Genomic DNA, 22,719 nt, shown 5'->3' on the forward strand with positions numbered 1-22,719 from the left:
TTAGTACACATATGATTGTGGGATCAAATTTTAAGTTTAAGCCTACTAACTTTGCTACTGGAGCAGTAAGTTACTGTAATAACTATAAGGTATGAAGGCCAATAATTTTTAATAACTTGCTTCCCAGCATACCATTTTTCTCTACCACTTGGGTAACTATGATCCAAATTATTTACAAACATATCTTCTGTGTTTAAGATTAAACTGTTCATTAACTGGGAGGCATTTTTATAGATTTAAGCTGATCCAAAATGTGAGCCGGAAATGTTTCTTTGTCACCTGTTACCTGTTCTCTTGTTTGAAACTAAAGTTAGCTGATTGACAGTGTACTGTTACCTTGAAGGCTTACCACTTTTATGACCTAACTGTTCTTAATAAGCTAGGCGATAGGAAACAAGGGATCTTGTTATGTTGACCCTTTTCTCAATATGACAATCTTGTTCCAGCATGCATGGTCTGCTCAATGACTAACACGTGGTACGCAGAAATATGTATCCACATAATGCCCAATTATATTCTCCATTCATAAGGCTTCAATATTCAATACATTGCTAGTCTATTGTGAATTGTCATCACATTCCACAGTCCCATCAGTTTTCTTCACTGGAGAAGGAAATCAAAGCAGCCTTTGCTTCTGATATCATTGTCATCACTTTCAAGATACCTTTAGCAATTAACAGAATGAGCTGGTGAGCTGTTGTAACATGCCTGTGGACAAAACAAAGTTCCCATATAGCTACCATTAATAGATCTGTCAACCTCTGTGTGCTCCCTGTCTTACATGCACTTCCTCTCAACAGTGTGATAGGTTTTTTGTACAATCACTTAACTGATTGTGATCAAATCATGACCATATATGGTTCATAACTTCATGTTTCCTATGTATGCAGAGTATGCAGTCACAACACCAAGGTGTGAAGTCTAGCTTCTCACCATGGTGGTCAGTTTATCACAACCATAACAGAGGTGTGCTGTAGTCAGGTGACTATAGGTGTTGTTTGGTAGATATTATAACCATTTTTGGAAACATTTGGATGTAATAGGTCATGTACATGTGGCTCTTATGATCACAAATTATCAATATTGACACCTCAATTCAATACTACTTGAAACGAGCCTGAATAAGCCCCATGCTAGAAAGATGGTACATAAACACAGGTTACTGTCGACCTTTACAGAAGGTGTCAACAAACTGGGCAGTTGACAAGGGCATATTCAATGGTCTGCATGCATCCTTGAATTACTGTATAGATTACCTCTGTGTGTGTGTGTATGTGTGTGCTTGTGTGTGTGTGTGTGTGTGTGTGTGTGTGTGTGTGTGTGTGTGTGTGTGTGTGTGTGTGTGTGTGTGTGTGTGTGTGTGTGTGTGTGTGTGTGTGTGTGTGTGTGTGTGTGTGTGCAAGTGTGCATGTGTGTGTGTATGTGATGTATCATAAAGCATATTAAATATACAGATAAAACCTTGACCAATCAATCATTGCTCTAAGCGGTTTGCCTAGTAGGCGTGAAAACTAATACTTTTTATTCATAAAAATCGATCGTGTAATTGTGACACAGGTTGGGTTTTGTGTTATATCTCCATGGTCTTTATCTCGATTCCTTTCAAACCACCAAAAGGCACTCCTACGATGGTTACTCCATCTACATAGCAATTTTCAACTCATTCCATGAAGCAGTTTACCCTGTAGGCGTGACAACAAATCTGTCTTGTTTTACACGAATAATTGGTCATAAATCCTGAACCATTCATTGGATTTGCACCAAATTTGATACTGGAATTCGCCTTTGGACTCCCTTTCTGTGTGCTAAATTTCAAGGCAATCGGAGTACGCATTTGCGTTGTATAGCAATTTTTGCAAGTGTGCGAAAACACAAAGGAAAAAAAAGAAGAAAAAAAATCAGAACTTTGGCAGCTCGTATCTTGGACATGGCTGGAGCGACTTCCTTCAAATTTGGAATGTAGACTTCCCTAGCTGGCGGGCAACTCTGTAGCAAATTTGGCTCCAATCGAATACGGAATCACCGAGTTACAAAGGTGTGAAAATGACGTTTTCTTTCTTCCTGTTAATATACCCACGGTTTGGTGCGCCGGCTTCTTGGGCCGCACGACATACTATCATGTGTCTTGATGCTTGTTAGTTCAATTAGTGAGGCTCCCATTAAGAAATTGAAAGTGGTGGATTGAAATAATGCCTGTCATTAGCAATAGTTGTATTACCATTTTTTTGCAACTGGTCATTGCAAGTTTAGCAGTAAACACATTCAGGTGGAGAATCTAACAATTACCGTCCAAGCATGCGCTGCATACAGGAATTGAAATTTTAAAATTCTTTATAAAATGTATCTGTTTTCATTTCTCTTACTCATAGTAACCATGTCCTGTTCATTGATACTTTATTACTTGCATCACCCACCATTAGTTAGTATGCAGAATAATTTTTAATTTATATAGTGAGCTATTAGTTTTGTTTAGTTGTACCATTTGTTTTGCCAAAATTCAGACATATAATGTTAGTACACATATGATTGTGGGATCAAATTTTAAGTTTAAGCCTACTAACTTTGCTACTGGAACAGACTGTAATAACTATAAGGTACGAAGGCCAACAATTTTTAATTACTTGTTTCCCAACATACCATTTTTCCCTACCACTTGGGTAACTATGAATTATTTAGAAATACAAACATATTTCTGTGTTTAAGAATTAAACTGTTCATTAACTGGGAGGCATTTTTATAGATTTAAGCTCATCTAAAATGTGAGCCGGAAATGTTTCTTTGTCACCTGTTACCTGTTCTCTTGTTTGAAACTAAAGTTAGCTGATTGACAGTGTACTGTTACCTTGAAGGCTTACCGCTTTTACGACCTAACTGTTCTTAATAAGCTAGGCGATAGGAAACAAGGGATCTTGTTATGTTGACCCTTTTCTCAATATGACAATCTTGTTCCAGCATGCATGGTCTGCTCAATGACTAACACGTGGTACGCAGAAATATGTATCCACGTAATGCCCAATTATATTCTCCATTCATAAGGCTTCAATCTTCAATACATTGCTAGCCTATTGTGAATTGTCATCACATTCCACAGTCCCATCAGTTTTCTTCACTGGAGAAGGAAATCAAAGCAGCTTTTGATTCTGATATCATCGTCATCACTTTCAAGATACCTTTAGCAATTAACAGAATGAGCTGGTGAGCTGTTGTAACATGCCTATGGACGGAACAAAGTTCCCATATAGCTACCATTAATAGATCTGTCGACTTCTGTGTGCTCCCTATCTTACATGCACTTCCTCTCAGTGTGATATTATTGGAGGTTTTTGTACAACCACTTAACTGATTGTGATCAAATCATGACCATATATGGTTCATAACTTCATGTTTCCTATGTATGCAGAGTATGCAGTCACAACACAAAGGTGTAAAGTCTAGCTTCTCACTGCAGTGGTCAGTTTATCACAGCCATAACAGAGGTGTGATGTAGTCAGGTGACTAGGTGTTGTTTGGTAGATATTTTAACCATTTTTGGAAACATTTGGATGTTTATAGGTCATGCACATGTGGTCATTATGATCAAAAATTATCAATATTGACACCTCAATTCAATACTACTTGAAACGAGCCTGAATAAGCCCCATGCTAGCAAGATGGTACATACATAACATTGAACAATTACAGCAAAACACAGGTTACTGTTGACCTTTACAGAAGGTATCAACAAACTAGGCAGTTGACAAGGGCATGTTCAATGGTCTGTATGTATGCATCCTTGAATTACTGTATAGATTACCTCTGTGTGTGTGTGTGTGTGTGTGTGTGTGTGTGTGTGTGTGTGTGTGTGTGTGTGTGTGTGTGTGTGTGTGTGTGTGTGTGTGTGTGTGTGTATGTGATGTATTATAAAGCATATTAAATATACAGATAAAACCTTGACCTGTATTTATGAAAGTGGTTTTGCCAAGAGTTCACAACATTTACAGCTGGAAGACTCTATATATAATCAGTAAATTTACAGCATTGTTCATAGCTAGCTAGCTAACATGCATTTCAGATGAAAAGTGATCTACCAACCCTTGAAGCCATATGTGCAAATCTTTATATAGTTAGTTTCCAAACAAAAATTATAGCAACTGTACATGAAATGAACTATTTTACTAAACAATGTCATGAGGGCCAAACAGGGTAGCCATGCAGCTCTACTGTGACAAAGCATATTTTTACAAATGTATACACTGTACCCCCAGTCCAATTCAAATTGTACTATAATAGCTTACTATAATGACACTGAAATCGACCTGTTGATCCCTGTAGAGAGCCTGTCGGTACTGGTCATTTTTCAAGGACATTTTCTTCCAGCCTTTCCATTACATTTAGGAGTGTTAGGAATAATTAATCCCCTGTTAGTCAACAATGTTCAGTGCAAAACTTCAGATGTTGTAACTAATCCTCTTAATAATCATTATACGTACCTGTAAGGTTATGGATTAACAACACTCTGCAAAGGCTAAGCTTATATCCATCAACAGCAGCTTGACCACCTTACTGAATCTGCTCCTTCAGCCTTGGTGGTTGTCTGCTTTACCGCTGAGAGACCATGAGTTTTATCTGCATGCATGAGGTTGATTTTCAAGACACTCTCTGCTTTGTGATATGGCTGGATGCCTGCTCTACTACCAGCTTCCTGCTTGGCTTCCTCTGTGTGTGGTGTCTGCTTTTCTGTTGAGTATGCCTTAAGTTGTCCTGGGGGATTCTTATTTGTCTGCCAGAATGGAATAAGTGCTCATTTGTTAAAGGAGACCCGTCATGATGTTTGTGTTGAACTTGGTCTTCAGCCATTGACTGTTCTTATTGTGGTGTTGTTGTTGTAGATGATGTTCACTTTAATATTACTACTCCATCATATATAGGTTTTGGGACATTTTCTATTAACATGCTTACACTCTAATGTATTAGTTTCCAATCCCTATATGCCCCACCTTATCGATCCTTACCAGTATCGACTTGTTATCGTCATAATGAGCAGCAGAAGAGAAGGGAAAATGACCACAGGGTGTGTGATGTGGAGATGGGATGCTTCTTGCCTTCAGCTGCAGGTGGCCCTGGTCCAACTGTTGATGTCGTCTTTACTAAAGGTTCCATTGCCACACATCATCTCAGCCATATTGGCCCTTCCTAAGGCTGTGTTCTTCCCTCAACCTGGCTGTTCGTGCCAAGGGCATCTCTGTGGACATTAATTTTATATTCATCTTTTGTCTTTTTTTTGTCAGTAATAATTAATTTAGGTTCAAAATCGGTATCAGTGCCGGACACGCATGCATATTATAGCAATCTGGTGCGGCCGCCCCTTCGATTAGAATTGAAGGGCGGCGCGCCAGGCTACATGCATGCAGCTGTCAGTGTGCAGCGTGCAATGCACATATAAACGGTGCTGCTAGCTACGTAGTCAGTCAGTTTTCACAAAGGTCTCTGAATGGAGAACCATCATTATTATAAATAGTATTTGAAGTTGGGTCAGCTAGGATAGCCGCTAGCTATGTAACCACTCAATATCCCTCGCAACAATCAAGAGGTAGCCAGCTACTGTAATTTGTGCCACCTGGACCATATTGATCATGGCAATGTCAATGCAGGCTAGTAAAAAAAATAAAAATAAAAAAAAAAAAAAAAAAAAAAGGAGTCTAGGAAAACGCCGTTCCAAAATAAAAGCCAGATAATTTTGGACTTTCTTCAAACTGTGGGGCATGGATATGCCCCATCACATGATGCCGCCAAACCCAAGGCTGAACCACCTTGGCCTCACCAAGTCGACGCTGCGTTAAAGTTACAAAATTATTTTGAACATAACTCCCCCAATACACTAGTCGACCCGGCACTAGTAGTATTACCTTCTGGATGTGGTAAAACTGGTGTGGCAGTGCTGGCCAGTTACGTTCTGTGTGCTTCTCGTGTTCTAGTAATAACACCCGACCCCATTGTCTCACAACAAGTCCACGATCATTACAAAACCTTCCTGCTGGACTGTGGAATCACAACAAAGGAAAAAGTAGATGATTTTCTACCATCAATAACAATGATTTCAAGATCAACTCAACTACGTGACGCTGAAACTTTACAATCACATGTCGTAATCACCAATATTCATAAAGTGGGTGGGTGTGCTAATGTTGTAGTTGGTGAAATTGATGCAAGCAAGTATGATCTAGTGATAGTAGATGAAGCTCATCATTACCCAAAGGAAAGATGGAGAATATTCGTTAATCATTTTCAAAAAAGCAGGTGTCTCTTCTTAACATCCACACCACATGACGAACCGGCACATGTCAAGCTATGTTATTCTCTTGAACGCCAAAAAGCTATCAAAGATGGAATAATTAGAGACGTTGAATTTGATGAAATCCCTCTTCATACAGATGACGAAGCATATGATGAGAAAGATATTTATAAGGTAAGCGCATGCAACTTATATAGGCCTGCCATAGCTTTAAGCTACCATTATGTAAAATAATTCAGAGAAGTTGATTAATGGAATGATCGAATGATTAATTGTTTGGTTGATAGATTACTGCATGTAGCTAGCTATGACTAGAAATTTTCAAGGGATGAAATTGTCACATATTTTGTAAGCAGTATCCTTTAGCTATAAGTATAGTTGTCCCACTTTTGTAGACCAATTCACTTTTAACACAACTGAAAGTAGGTATTATCGACCACCAGTAGTAGTTATCGGGTCACAAGTACTTGTTATTGACTATACTTGTATATTTTCCATATGCATGTAATCATGACACCTCGCAGCATGGTACTAGTAACAATTCTATTTCATGTTTAATAGCTCACACACACGTGCACAAGTAATTTCATAAATACGATTACAGTCTGCTAAGTACAGTGTTACATCACTCCCTCTACAGGTAAGGCTTGCCCTCAAGCCTGTCAATCAGACCACTTCAGAGGACAATGACAGTTCTGATGCAGATCATACTTGCTACTTGTCCTCTTCTCCTGAACTGAATCTGGTGATGGTCTGAAGTATGTGCTGGTTCTTGCAGTTTCATTAGATACATCATCTCGACCAGTGTTACTTCCTTGCTGCACTGGAATCCTACTATGATCATCTCACCATTGGCAGGCTGGTTATCAGTTAGAAAATGCTCAACCCATTTAGGAGGGCGGCTTGGTTCTCTCCTCTTTCCACCGTACCAAATAAAAATGTTAGGTGGGCATGGCTTTATACTTGAATTGGCCTTGCCTTGGCCTTGCCTTGGCCTTGCCTTGGCCTTGCCTTGGCCTTGCCTTGGCCTTGCCTTGGCCTTGCCTTGGCCTTGCCTTGGCCTTGCCTTGGCCTTGCCTTGGCCTTGCCTTGGCCTTGCCTTGGCCTTGCCTTGGCCTTGCCTTGGCCTTGCCTTGGCCTTGCCTTGGCCTTGCCTTGGCCTTGCACTTGAATTCCTCTGTCTTGTGGGTAGTATACCTTTGATACACTAACATCTGGCCTGTTAACTTCAGTAACTTGATAAGGACCATGCCATGGTCAGGATAGTTTGCAGAGTTGCCCTGTTTCCTCTGCTGGAAATTTTACCATAACCCAGTCACTGACATGATAAGTGATAGGCTTCAGCTTCCGATCATTTGACGTCTTATAATGTTGTTGGGCTTTCTGTATGGCCTTTGCTGAAATTTCTCTTGATGAACAGACAACTCTTCTTTTAATATAGTCCTGAGTGTTTCCTGCCAGTGGTTGTAGAGAAGAAGACTTCAATAAAGCAGCATCAGTGGGGGGTTCTACAGTCTATACTGAATGTGAAGGTATGAAGGCTTTTTACCTGTGGAGTCATGTGGAACATTTCTGTAAGCAAACAGTGTGCCACTCAAGTATTTATCCCATTATTATTATTATTATTATTAATGGACTAAAATTGCTTGGCAGTACAAGACTGTCAAGCTAGGCCGCAAGCCTTTGAGAGTGCCCATATCTTGTTGTTCTCCATAAATCATCAAGATTCTTCTTAAACAATGCCACGGTTGGTGCAGAAATAACATCTGCTGGAAGAGAATTCCACAAATTAACTACTCTGTTGGTGAAAAAATTATGCCTCACTAGCAGCCGAGATCGAAATTTAAAGAGTTTACGGTGGTGACCTCTGGTGGTATTCGTATTACTCAAAGAGATCGGGAGCATGTATTCCACGGAATACGGAATAGCAGAATAACGGAATAAGCGAAAATCACATTATAAATATTTTGTTATTGTTTATAGCCTCTATAATTTTTTTTTTTTTTTTTTTTAACCATCAGAATAATGATGAAATGACAAAATTACATACAGAGCCTCGGACACATGCGACTACAAAGATAAGATCCGCGTAGGCATGGCAAGGATACATACAAAAATAATTAACTACAAAACTTAACTTAAAGTGTCCAGGTTGGATTACTACGTGCATAAAAGATTCTCTGAGAGGAAGTTATAGCCACAGCAGCTGCTCTATCAAGCAATGCTTTCGTCTTGGAAAAACTCAGATTTGAAACTCTTTTCATAGATGTTACTGTCTGTCAACGCACCGATGGTCCGGGCAAAAACGGTCCGGCCGGACCATTTATGCTGTCATAAATGGTCCGGCCGGACCATTTGTGCATGCATAACTGGTCCCCCCGGACCATACATGTCTGTGCAAAAATGGTCCGGCCTGAACATAAATGGTCCGCCTCCAGTCTTTCATTAGCCGGCCATAACGGCACTCCCTACCTCAAGTATTCCGCCACTGTGCCACCAGGGATCCCTCTGCCACCGTAACTAAGCGTCCACAAACGCATGCCTGATGCCGTGGCTTTGCTACAAGAAAGCTATATCAATACCAGTACCTGGACTGAGCATAATATAGCCGACCCTATAGTAGAACGTCTCTTTGCTAGCATAAACAACTATGGTGTACTATACTGTAGTTTCTATTCCAGAACAATTCGTGATTAGAATAATTACACTGTTAATTCGAGTGGATGACTCCTGTGCCAACTTGCATGAAGATCATACAAATCATAGCTACATGTATGAGATTCATACAAGTTGCCACAGGTGTTATCTACAGTGTATGAAGTTCATATTTTCGAATTAACATGCAGTGTAGCTATATTCTGGCACAGCTAATAATAATTAACTGTAGCTATGTTAGGTATAGTTACTCATATCTTGCTACGTAGCTAATTCTGTTACAATTTTCCACAGGTGAATTTTGCTATTAAAATAAGATTATAATGCTAAAGCACTGTAGCTATAAAGATACATGGCATGTGATCAATCTGGAGCAATGACATCATTCGTTTATCAAGGTGGTTGTTAAATTCTGTTCCCTGATCTGTTGTGATGACTCTAGGAATTCCCATCCTCATGAAAATCTATAATAAAACACAGATCTATAAATAGATATCATTTACATAAAGCTACGTATATAGATACCTTAAATAGAGAATTAGCTACTTGAAATGCACTTTTGTCCGGGGTAGCTATGGCCTCTGCCCACTTTGTGAAGTAGTCAATAACTGTTAAAATATAGCGATTTCCTGCAAAAAATGTGTGCAATTTTTACAGAATAAATAATAATAATTGATGCTGATTCATGCATGCACTGTGAAAAGTAAGTGCATGGTGATACCTGTGACAAGTGAATGCCAATAGCTATATTATATTTTAGTGATGGTCACTATATTAATATAATATGTTTGCCACAGATCTCACCATTAATCTTTACAGAGCCATTGCATGCTTTTACTGTATACATACCTGCTGGAGACTGATATGCAATTGGGCCAACAAAATCTACGCCTAGATGATACCAGGGAGCCTTGACTGGTACAGGATTCAGTGCAGGGGCAATAGTTTCTAACTTTCTGTTCACATGCTGGCAAATATCACATCGTTGCACCTATACATTCCGTACAAGATATGGCATCACATTTGTATTACATGCTCATGCAGAGTGCATCTTACAATTTCTTTAGCATCCTTAGATACCCCTTTCCACATAAACCTCTCAGTAATTCTTGCCAGTGTCTTCCTGTATCCAAGATGGCCAGAGGTCTGATCTCCATGACAAGCTTGTACAATCCTAAGCTGTTCCTTTCTTTCTCTAATGTATCGAACTTGTTGCACCTGAACATGCAAATTAAGAAATGATATGGCTACATATACATGCATGTATGTGCACTATAGCCACACCTCATCCTTTCCTTTATGTTTTTTTCTAAACACCAATTCTCCATCAACCACACAAAAGTTTGCTGCCTTTCTTCTTACAATTCGCTTCTGATTTTGAGTAAGGCCTTCTCTATACTGCTTCCTTGTCACATAAACATAAACATCTTCTAGTGTGTCAGTTTCCAATTCGTCCTCGAAATGGTTATCCTCCTTATCAGTATTATGAGCCATCACTGGAAGCAAGCAACTTGCGCCACTTCAAGTTGCAGATTATTCACTCTAAACTTGATCTCTGAGCCTTTCGTGTTCGTTAGAGCTAGTATATAGTCCTGCTGTAGCTGCAGTATAGCCGCGGATCCTCAGTCAGTAAATTGAACGCCGGCACGCGACTGCGTCGTATCGAATCTTGCTCCTTAGCCGGATATGCTGTATAAGCTAACTACCAGACTCCCTATACCAACAAGATACGGCCGCAACAACCAGTTATACAGTCTATACACTCCAACTCTGTCTGCTATTTGAGCTAACTAAGCAGTACTGAGATATCTATTGGATTTAGTTTATGTCAGCATGCTGAGAGATTTTGCGAGATTTCTTTGAAGGCACCGCTTCAAAGAGATGAGGCTAACCTATATTTGGTGTATATAGCTATTCTTGTCGACTGTACGGTGGCAAATAGTCGTTGCAGTTTAGTTTGGTAACCCGGACCATTTATGTTCGGGTAGGACCATTTATGTCGTCATAGATGGTCCGGCCGGACCATTTATGTCGAACATATTTGGTCCGGCCGGACCGTTTATGCACCCGGACCAAATATTTTGTTACATCGTAAGGTAATAGCTAAGGCAACCAATTTCAACTGTGTGGTAATGACTAACAAAACCCAAGCGGTCAAGCTCAGCAATAATTTGCAGATATTCTGGTTTCTCCTGCTTACGTTCTCGTGCAGCAGAAAGGTCAGCACGAGAATTAAATGGGCAGGTAAGTTCCAGAAGTACAACAGATTTCATTTCTGCATTATATATAACAATGTCAGGTCGGTGAGAACACACTAGTACAGCAGGGGGAATGGTGGCAGGAGAGTCAGACGCACGTTTGCCATCCAAATCAGCAAATATTTCTACATTATCCAAACAAGCTTGCAACTCAGACATCAAACATAATAAAACAGCATCATGACGAAAAGTAAACCTGCCTTGCTGCAAAGCCACAGGACACCCATTTAGCACATGGTGACAAGTTGGACGAGGTGACAAACAAAGTGAACAAGTTGCACCAGTTTGTATATGCCAGCGACGTAAATTTAACGGAGTTGGTAATGTATCTGATGAAGCTCGCAGCACAAACGAAAGCTGGCCTGGATGAAAACCCAACAGGAGTCGATTCCACAGCTTAGAGTCAGCTTCCAGAACAGCATTTGATTCAAATTTACATTGAACAGAGAGAGTGTCCAGCTTCTCTTTGCATAGTGTCAGTTCTCTAGAAATGGCAAAGTGTTTGCTAGCTGTGTAGAGCTTGCGAGCCGTAGGAATAGAGCCCAGTTGAGCTCTGGCTTCATTGAGTAACTCCTGATGAGAACTGTTAATCTGGAGGAAATTGGAGGAAAGATCCACTTGTAAGGCCAACTCCTTAATCATCGGATCTGATGAGGAGGAGATGTTGGCAAGTAAACTAAGTTTACACTGCTTTGAAATTGAACGCACACTAGGACAGCAAACACCTGGATAGTTCAAGATCACACGAGTGGCACTGCGAGGTAAACAGAGCCAACGTTTCAGGTATTTAGTAGCTAGATTTTCCATTTTATTGATAGTGGATGGTCCAACACTATCAACAGTGAGATGGAATCTGATGATTGAGAGAACATAATTCCTATAAATCCATACTTGGTACTCAGGTCTTAATGGCAAACTATCAACTTTCTGTATAAGGTCAGAGAACCTAGCAAACATAGCTTTGCCAGAAGCACTTTTGGTAGCATGAGCAGAAACTCTAATCAACTTCCCCAAAAATTTGGTCGGGCCATCTAGGATAGTTTTAGTAGTACCACCAGATAGAGTTATTCCACAAGAACAAAATTTTGTGCCATCAAACAATAAGGAAACACATTTAGATGGCTTCAGTTTTAAGCCAACATCACCAGCTTTCGAGTCTATTTCAGTTAGCACTTTAGTGTGAACTTCTTTAGATGTAGAGATTAAAGTTGCATCATCGGCATATGCCTTGGTAGAATGTTCTGAAGATGTAGCGATCTTAAGCTCTGATTTCCATCGAGGCTTCAACTGTTTAGGTCCTGTTGACAGTGAAACAAACCGAGCTGAACGCTTGTTACAGGGTAGCCATTCAACTTCTTCAAGCAAGACAATTTCAGAAACAATCACTGAAGAAGTATCATCATAGACTACTTTACATGAACCATCCAGGTTGTATTCACTAACTTGTGCCTTGTACCACCCCGGGAGTTCATCACCTGGTTCCAACCATTTAATGTAAACATATGCTCCAACTGGAGGGAGGTCGGAAGAGTTAGGGATCGACAACTGAAAAAGGAAACCATGGCCTTTGTTCAAATCTTCTGCTAACTTCAGTAGAGGATTAAGGCCCCTATTCGGTGATTATTAGTTTCTCATCCAGCCTTTCTAATTATTATGATGCGGGCGGGAGGGTATTACCATTATGCCATTATTTTATAATATTAACACACTGATGTACAGACCTTGTCCAAATTGTCTTTCTTTCTTACTACAAACATTTCCTTCACCAGCTGATTCTACTTTTCGTGATCGCCAACTGTTTTCGACAGTCAGTTGAAAGCCTGCTTTGACGAAGTCGATAGAGCACGATTGCAACTGGCACTGCAGCAATTTGCTAAGGAAAACAACAGTTCTCCTGGTGATATATAGCGCATTGTAGCGTTCATCAACAAAAATTATAACAGTTTGGTATCACGTGTTCTTCTGAGCATGCGCAGAGTAAATAATGGCTTACCATGCGGTAGCTTAAGAAGGATGCGGGCGGTGGATGAGAAACTAATAATCACCAAATAGGGGCCTAAACGTGAGAATAAATATTATGGGAGACATAGTGTCTCCTTGAAACACTCCACGGCGAATAGAAATTGGTGGAGTCGTCCACTGATGGCATTGAATAGTAGCAGACAAATGTGAGTAAACAGATTTAATGTATGAAACATATGGAGCTGGGACCTGAACTCCTTCCAACATGTCAAATATGTACTGGTGAGGGACAGACCCAAAAGCATTCTGAAGGTCAATAAATGTCATCATCAACGGTGATTTAGAGGAGATAGCCTTTTCTATGATGTTAGAAACAGAATAAATGTGTTCAAAAATTCCAGGAAACCTGGAGATAAAGCCCTTTTGTACAGATGTATCAATAACATTGTTAGTAATAAGATAATGCTCCAGTCGCTGACTAATGATCTTGTGGAACAATTTACCCACCACGGAGGTAAGAGCGTTTTAATATACATTTCTCACCTCGTAGAGAGCACAATCACGATGGCACTGATCCTCGGGGCGATCTTTAAATAGGATATGTACAAAGATATTCACTCTAGAACAATCTAACTAAGCTAATCTACCATCAAATACACTTCACTACACAATCGCTACAAAACTAGAAGTTCTTTGTGCTATACTTGCTCATACCAGCTGTCACACACGAGTAACTGCCCGAATTTATTAGAGCTATATACGAAGTGTTAGAGCCGAGGTTGGAGCTCTGATGTTGGGAGCTGAAAGCAGTATCATCCTCCGAATTTATTTGAAACACTTTAGGAAATGGTAACAGAGTTATATATTCCATGCATGCAGGGTAGCTACCTAGGGGGTGGATTGTTTTGTCCTAAACTATTCGGCCAGTTAGCTAGCTAGCTAGCTGCTCGTGTGTGACAGCTGGTATGAGCAAGTATAGCACAAAGAACTTCTAGTTTTCTAGCGATTATGTAGTGAAGTGTATTTAATAGTAGTTTAGCTTAGTTAAAATGTTCTAGAGTGAATATCTTTGTACATATCCTATTTAAAGATCGCCCCGAGGATCGGTGCCATCGTGATTGTGTTCTCTACGAGGTGAGGAATGTATATTAAAACGTTATAGAGGCTATTAACAATAACAAAATATTTAGAATGTGATTTTCGCTTATTCCGTTATTCTGCTATTCCGTTATTCCGCTATTCCGCGGAATACAGGCTCCCATTGAGATCCATAGGTGGAAGCATGTTTCTGTAGAGCTGTTTTTAAACTCCATTTGAAACATTTTACCATCTCATCACACTCTGGATGGTAGGTTGTGATGCTTAATTTACAAATTCCCAACTCAAACATTGAGCATTAAGGTGGACATCAAGTTGGTACCTCTATCTGGGAGGAGGGCTTCTGGAACACCAAAATGTGGATGACCTCTTCTGTCAGCAACTTGATAATATAGTCTAACTGCTTTCTGGTCTGGTACAGGAAATACTAAGGGCCGCTTAGTTATATAGCCTTGGAAGACTGCCACATGATGGTTCCCTGAATCAGTGACGAGCAGGTCCAATACATCTACCCCAACAATTTGATATGGACATTGGACTGGGATAGGGGAAAGAGGAGGTTTTAAATACATTTGCTTCCATTGATTATTGCACACTGTGGACAAGAAGCACAGTGCTTTGTGACATCACTGTACATACCTGACCACCACCAATGTCTCACTAAGGACTTCTAGAGCTTCTCACCAGAAAAGTGCCCAGCCATGGGGCCACTGTGGTTATCCTCTATCAGTCGGCTTCATAACTGTTTAGGAACAACACACCTACAACAGTGGTTTTTTTCTGGTCAATAAAATATAACACTCCATCAATTATGGCAAATGACTGTTCTTGTTAATTCAGTGATTTTCTTTGCCCTAATGTGGTCACGTGGTAAAATGTCATTGCATAAAAATTGGATGATTTTCTGAAGTTTTGGATCCTGTTGCTGTGCTGTGCCAAGATCTCTGTCTGCAACTTTTTGGCACCCATAACCTTCTTGTTGAAGCAACTGAGAGATCTCCGAATCCATCGAAGAGAGGTGTTGTTGTCCACCATTGTCACTTGTACATCACAATGCAGGGAGGATGAGGGTAGTTCACCTTGAGGATTGCGTGACAATGCATCCACACTGAAATTCTCTTTTTCATGACCTTATATGATTTGCATGGACCAGACCCTACTTGCATATACTTTGCTCCACCAACGGGCATGTTTTACGCTTGGACTAGGTGTTTCTAAAACTGCTTTTACAGCAGAAGAGTGATCTGTGTAGACTGTAACATCGTGACCATACAGGTACACATGAAAGTGGCTAATGGCCCAAACAACTGCCAAGGTTCCAGTTCTGTGATGGCATATGTCTTCTCAAGTGCTGACAAGGACCTACTAGCATATACAACTGGATGCAACTGATTGTCCTCTTGTGCTTGAGATAGTACTGTATACCAAGGCTCGTAATCTACACATCAGTTTCTAGTGTGAAACTTTTTGAGAGGTCTGGGTAAGCAAGTATGGGTGAATTGATTAAAGTATCCTTGAGATGTTGGAATGACTGTTGGCATTCTGATGACCAGTTAAAGTGTACATCTTTTTGAGTGAGCTGATGGAGAGGCTGTGCTATTCTAGTTTAGCGAATCCATTCATGAAATGACATCCACTTTCTGGATTAAGTCCCATGAGAACTTTATTCATCAAACATTAGGAGCGTTTTTGAGGCCAAAGGGCATTACGGTGAACTCATAAATCCCTGTTGAGTCACAAATGTAGTCTTCTATCTGGAGTCTGGGTGCATCTGTACCTGCCAGTATCCGGCTGCTAAGTCTAAAGTTGAAAAATATCAACATACTCAAGCTTGGCACACAATCCAGTCAACATCACATCATGCTCATTCATTGCTGTTCAAAAGCATTTGATTTCAAGGCATGTCCCCTGTAATGCTGTGCTTGGCACTTCAACATCAGTGGGTTCATTAATCAATTCATGTGTGGGTGTGCATGTCTCATGTGAAGTCTCATAAGCAATGTGTGTCAAATTGACTCATGTGCTCACAAATAATACCACAGCCACACAGCTTCTCAACTTCACAGGAACAACTACCTGTGTGTTTCAAGGCTTGCGATCTAGTCATGTTAGTTTTACGTCAATAAGTTGTCTCAAAGTGTCCAAAGACCCATCTGAAGATATTTCAAAAGTGTTCTCACTAGCCTTCTTAGTTGCTCCACGACAATTTTCTTAGAATTAAGCAAGTGAACTATTCCTTTCATCCATAAGTCCTCATCTTCTTAGTCAATGTTGGTCAAGGGGTGACCTTCCCTGCACACTGGTAGCATTGGGGAAACCTTCACTGGCCATTCTTCAGCCTCGATCCTTGTTGCTATCTTGTTGGACCTCCAATGTAACGTTAAAGGTGACCTTATGGCATTACTCTGATTAATGACCACTCAAACCCACACACATATGCGCAAATATTATATATAACCAGGAGCTTATAAGTACTGGAGGTACAGGGCCAGCTCTGGCCAAATTGGGTTGGGTGGGCCATCTATGTTGTGTGAAGCACACTCAGCATGCATAGCATGCTCCTGCTAGGGGGGTCTGGAGGCATGCCTCCCAGGAAAATTTTTAAAATTATCACCTCGGAAATGCCATCTAGAAGCATATTTAGCCTAATGTCAGTTGGGCATATATAGTTATCCAATATTACAATCAATAACTACACTGAATTTGTTCATTAACAGCTGCATGTATAAGCATTCAATCTATGCATACTGGCCAGTTGTTAGATGAATAATAACCACAGTACTGTTAGCTACTGTAATAGTGGTGTGACCTAAATTGCATCACATAGACAATAAGGCACCCACAGAGATATTTTGATGCATGCTCTGCCAAGACTTTTCCATAATACTCCGTGTTTGAGAGACTGGTAGACTTGTAACACAGTATCTAAGTCCTCTAACCTACTTCATGCAGTATAGTTTACAACTGGTGCTTAGTATAGTTTACAAGAAGTTTTGGTAAGTTCGAGTGTAAGGTTTACTAAAAAAAGCAGCAGACTTGCATGCGTAATTGTATGGATTCTCGTACTGTTAGTCTGTGTTGATCTACAACATACTAGTCAAGATAACTGTATAGTTGGGAAAATGTTGGGTGGGCCATGGCCTACTCGGCCCCCCCTCCAGAGCCGGCCTTGAGGTGTGACTTGCATGAGCTCCTGATGCAACAGATACAGTAGTTACAGTGTTACACATAAGCATTGCTTTACTTATGCTAAGCAAATATAAAGCACCCAGCTTTGCCTTGTGTTTTATTATCCATATAGTACTCACGTCAATGCTTTAACACTGGCAGCTGATAAAACATGCATGAGTTACCCATTATACTTGTATGTTATGCTGCCATACACATGTAGTGTTGTGTCATTTGCACTGATATAATGTTTTTGTTATGCATGTAAGCATAAATTAATGTACTAATGATTATTCATATTAATTATTTAATGTTATCATACAGTACAGTAGTACTGTATGTTAGCAAGAGTGGAGGAGAGTGTCCAACACAGTATAGGGTCTCTAAACATGAGCCTGAGTAATTCAAGGGATTCTATCAGACATGCGAAATGTTCACACTGGTATAACAAGGAAATTATAATGATTCTGTACCAACAGATCAAAGAAATGTGACGATTGAAACAATGTTCACCTATAGAGAATACTACAAATTATACCAGAGGAGGTTGGACGCATTCACGTGAGCTGTACATTTTTATTGGAAAATCTTCATTTCAAAACAATTTTATTAAAACTATAGTGCATTTGAAAGTTTATGTATTTCTAAATATAACGGCATGGTGAACCCCAGTGCACCCCACTGATTTGGCTGGTAACAAAGCCAGAGTTTAAAACACCAATAAAATAAATTATGCAAAATCTTGAAGAGGGTAATACAGCGATCTCAGCGTAATGCAGTGAAGGGTCATTATTTCATTATAGAAAATGTACATGACAAGTCTGGTGAAGTTGTATGCATCAAATTGCAATTTATTAATTTCACCCCAAATCTCGAGTGCTTTTACAGAGTATTGCAGAGAGAATCCATTTGAATTAATCTGGCTCATTTTTTAGAGACCCTATGCTGTGTTGGACACTCTCCCTTCCACTATTATTAACTCTTGATATTAGAAGGTTTGGGCTTTTCTGGCCAAAAATATCACCCCAAAACTAGCCTCACAATACCTTTTCATGGTACCTTGGCAGTATTGTTTGGGTATAAGCAAGCCCAACAGAGCGGCCAAAAATTCTTCCAATAAGTTGGTATGGAGTTTAAATTAGCAAAATTTTCTACTGACTGACTAACTAACTGCTTGCCTGCCTGATGCCACCAGACAAGCATAACTGAATCAACAACCACTAAGGCTACGGGCCTGCACTATTAGATGTCACTTCAGCCTGACTGGTGCCTTTTGACATACCACAGTACATGCTTCATAGACTTACCTTTGTCTTCCTTTGAATCCCATTTATCTTTACTGACAGCAAAAGGTGTCAATTCGCAGTAGTGCAGCGTGATGGCTTCCCGAGTTTTCTGTTGTGTATGGATTGATTGCAGAGGTCCTTCATGTAATTTTCATTGTTTGTAACGTTTTTTAACGGGCTGAACATAGCTGAAAGTGAAGCGTAATGGCACTTTGCTTTTCAGTAATAATTATCTTCAGGTATATGTGACCTCTTCCTTTGTTTTATGGCTATGACCCTAATTAGACCTTGTAGATATTATAATTGATGTAGACTTTGTGTTTGTATACATAGCTCATTGCTGATAAAATGGAAAGATACCTTGATGAACATGATAATGAGGAGAGACGTGCAAGGCATCAGACTGAGGAGGTGAGGCATCAGACTGAGGAGGTGAGGCATCAAGGAATGGTCCTTGCACCAAACAAAACAGAGGCAGATAAATTTTGTGGTATATATAATAAGTACCATAAAGATGAAAAGTGTAAAGTATTTGTTTCTGGCACTCCTAAAAGAATCTATCAAGACTTTATACATAAAAAGATTCGAGTTCTTGTCATTGTTCGTAGGCTTTTAGAGGGTTTTGATCACAAGTTTGTTAGTGTATTGGGAGTAATATGTAAAATCAATCCAGCATCACAAGTACTGTTTTCTCACTTTGTGGGCCGGGCAGTACGCAGAATTTACAGAAAAGATCCTGTTAAAGCTCATATTGTTACCCACCAGTACTTCAACCTGCGTAAGAATTATGAAGAGTTTGAACAACTTGCAAAAGAGGACCCTCAGGGTGATATGGTCACAATTTATGTGTTGGATGATTCACTGATAAAAGAAGCTGAAGACATAAAACAATTCTTGGAAAGTGACTACACAATACAGATGTGTCCACATACTCTAGACCAATATTTTTTGCAGAATAATTCTACCTCAGTTTTAGCAGCTTATCAACACTATACTCAGTGTTCCAAGGTACCTTGTCGAGTTTCTAACATGACTACTGACATCATTGGCATTAGACCATTTAGTGACCTTGTAAAATTAATGCCACGATCACTTCCTGAATTAAGTGATGCTGTAGAGTTTGAAGATGAACTACCTGTAAAGCTATCCCAACTTTCAGGAGAATATCAGATGGAAGTTTCTGCCATGCTATGTCAACTTTCTGAAGAATTCCAGAAGAAACTCACTAAGCTACAACAACATTATAAAATGGAAGTATCTACTGAGCTACATCAACTTTCTCTTGAAGAGTGTCAGAAGGACATTTCTGCCAAGCTAAATCATTTTTCTGGGAAGTGTCAGAAGGAACTTTCCGATAAGCTAAATCAATTATCTGAACAATATCAGGAAAAACTTCAACCTGCTCAAAAGAAATTTTCTGCTGCTAAGCCACATCAACTTTCTGAAGAGGATCAAAAGAAAATTTCTGCTGAACTACAACAACTTTCTGAAATAAGTCAAAAAGAACTTATTGCCAACCTACATAAACTTTCTAAAGATTGTCAGAATGAATTTTCTACCAAGTTGTTACAACTTACTGAAGAATATCAGAGAAAATTTACTATAAAGCTGCCAGAAGACTCTGTGGAGGAACTCCATGCTGAACTATCTCAACTTACTACTCTAACTAAATCAGAAACTTCAAGTGACCCTGCAAGTGTTCAAGAAGTCGAACAACTACCAGATACTGGTCCCACAACTTCTGCTGATGTAATAGTGATTCTCGGACACTCTGGTGTGTTCAGTTGTGGTCCATTTGAAACAGAAGAACTACTGGTAGCTCTTACTACTAAACTAGACCCTACTGTCATTGCGTTTATAAGTTGTTGTGGAGGAAACAAAAGATATGGTCCTATTTACAAGATGTCACACTTGTTAACATCAAAGTGTCTTGTTGGGTTTTATCAACGAAGAGTGTATATTGAAGAACTTTGTGAAACCAGCTTAGTAATTGGACTGCGGAACTACCTGTACTTGCAGTGTGAACTAACCAAGTCTGTAAAAGGAGAAACTGATGAAAAGAGAAGACTTGCAGCTATACAAGCCTTTGCATGTGCAAAGCTCAGTCTTAAAAATGACCCAACTGTGTTTATAAGTGACTGCAATGAGCAAAACCTTACTGAAATCTTTTGTGAAGCTATAGATGGAAAAATTCCCTTGTCTACCTTGCAATTGGCAATGTATCACCGAATAGTTGTGGATTCTAATATGTGTCCCATTAACATTTCAATGAAATCAGTTGATGTTGAAGAATTGGATAAAAACTGTATATCAGAAATCAGAAAACATCGAATACATGAGCTTGTTCCATTAATCTTAGAGCTTAGGTTGTTGAAGTTGTACAATAAGCCACTGGATCTTATCAAAACCGGTAATCCATCATCATGGAAGGAGGTAGATCACTTGCAATTTCTTCTTGCAATGTTATGTGGTTACTGGGGCAAGAACACTTTAACTGTCATCAGAGAATGGGCCACTTTCCACCTGATGGAAATGATGGGTGAGTGTAATAAAATGGATGATGACAAATTGAAACATGGTGCAGATATACACAAATATAAGTTATGTTGTGCATGCTATGCTCTACTTTGTGAACACAACTTTGTGAGGTTTGTGGAACCTGGTAAAGATCGTTGTGGGATTATTGCTTATACACGGTTCTTTGGTCCTAATATTATTGTTCCTGGATCAGTGTGGTATGAGTCCGGTGATGACATGTACAGGATAACTAGTGATGGATATATCAGTGGTACAAAATGTGTAATTAGAACTAATATCTTGCCTACCCCCAATGGACCATATCCTAATAAGGGAGAACTTCTTTGGGAGGAGTTGTTTGATAACTGTAGAGATATGAATGACTGTGCTGACATGTGGAATGGACGTAGTACACAGTGGGAAATTATAAGTGCACTGCGTGTAGGTCGAGCATATAAGTACAGACAGCTTGATTTTCAACTTGCTATGGCAACTTTGAATGAATTTTTGAAACCCTCTGTTACAGTGAGACAATGTTATGGCATTATGGAATTCATTAATAGAACTAACCGGTATAGAGGTACTATGAAATGTTTTCCTCAACAACATTTTCCTGACAATGAATACACCATGTATGAAATGAGAGTTTTTATGAATACTGATTTCATTAATGATGCACTTATACGATTATTCAAGAATGAGGGTATTGGAAGTAATGATATTGATTCGAAAGCTAGAGAACATAGAGCCAATTGGGTAAGGATGTTAGGTTGTAGATTTGTGTTCTGTGCATTAAATAATCCAGGTGGATTAAATAACAAAACAGGAACTTTGTTCTACACTGATAATCATTATGGACATAACTTGATTAATTTTGGGCATTACACACATGACCTACTACAAGTATTAAAACGCATTCAAGACTGCTCTTACACCCAGTATAAAGAAAGATGTTCACGTTATATTGAAAGAAATCCAAAGAAATCAGTTGAACAAAAAAAAAGGTCTTTATGTATACCATGTCATGACAAAATGAAGAAACGGAACTTTGTTTTTGATCATCAAGCCCTAACAGATATAAATGGATCTCATTGTAACAACAGCAACGGTTTGCAATATGTAACATGCTATAATTTTATAAAATGCTATCAAGATATATCAGTCTTAGTCAAAATAAAATCATTATGCTATCACTGCAAGTATGATCTGCAAAAATTTATGATAAGAGAAAGAGCAGGACATTTGTTTCCATTTAAAAGACTTGGAAGTCTAACATTAATCACAACTGGAGGACCAACAACGATAAGATTACTCACAATTTAAAAAGTATAGATTGTAGACATTATTTTGTAGTGTTTCAGTATATCTTTTATGATACGTAGCTATACCATGATAATTTTCTACCCGTATCATTTCTCTTTCATGTAATTAATTAGTAATGCACTTATAGATCAGAGGTGACTGACTATAGGGAGGGGCATACCCAGACCAGGATGCACGAGAA

At 39.4% G+C, this 22,719-nt stretch overlaps 1 protein-coding gene across 1 annotated transcript; it reads left to right on the forward strand.

Annotated features, from left to right (window-relative positions):
* The first annotated feature begins 5,665 nt into the window (after nt 1-5,665).
* LOC136268554 (uncharacterized) lies at nt 5,666-22,653 on the forward strand. Its single transcript, XM_066063933.1, has 2 exons — nt 5,666-6,445; nt 19,032-22,653. The coding sequence occupies exons 1-2, from the start codon at nt 6,071-6,073 to the stop codon at nt 22,536-22,538; spliced, it is 3,882 nt and encodes a 1,293-aa protein (XP_065920005.1). The 5' UTR covers nt 5,666-6,070; the 3' UTR covers nt 22,539-22,653.
* Nucleotides 22,654-22,719: the final 66 nt, after the last annotated feature.

The sequence above is a fragment of the Dysidea avara genome, chromosome 10 (assembly GCF_963678975.1).
Source record: "Dysidea avara chromosome 10, odDysAvar1.4, whole genome shotgun sequence".
Taxonomy (NCBI): domain Eukaryota; kingdom Metazoa; phylum Porifera; class Demospongiae; order Dictyoceratida; family Dysideidae; genus Dysidea; species Dysidea avara.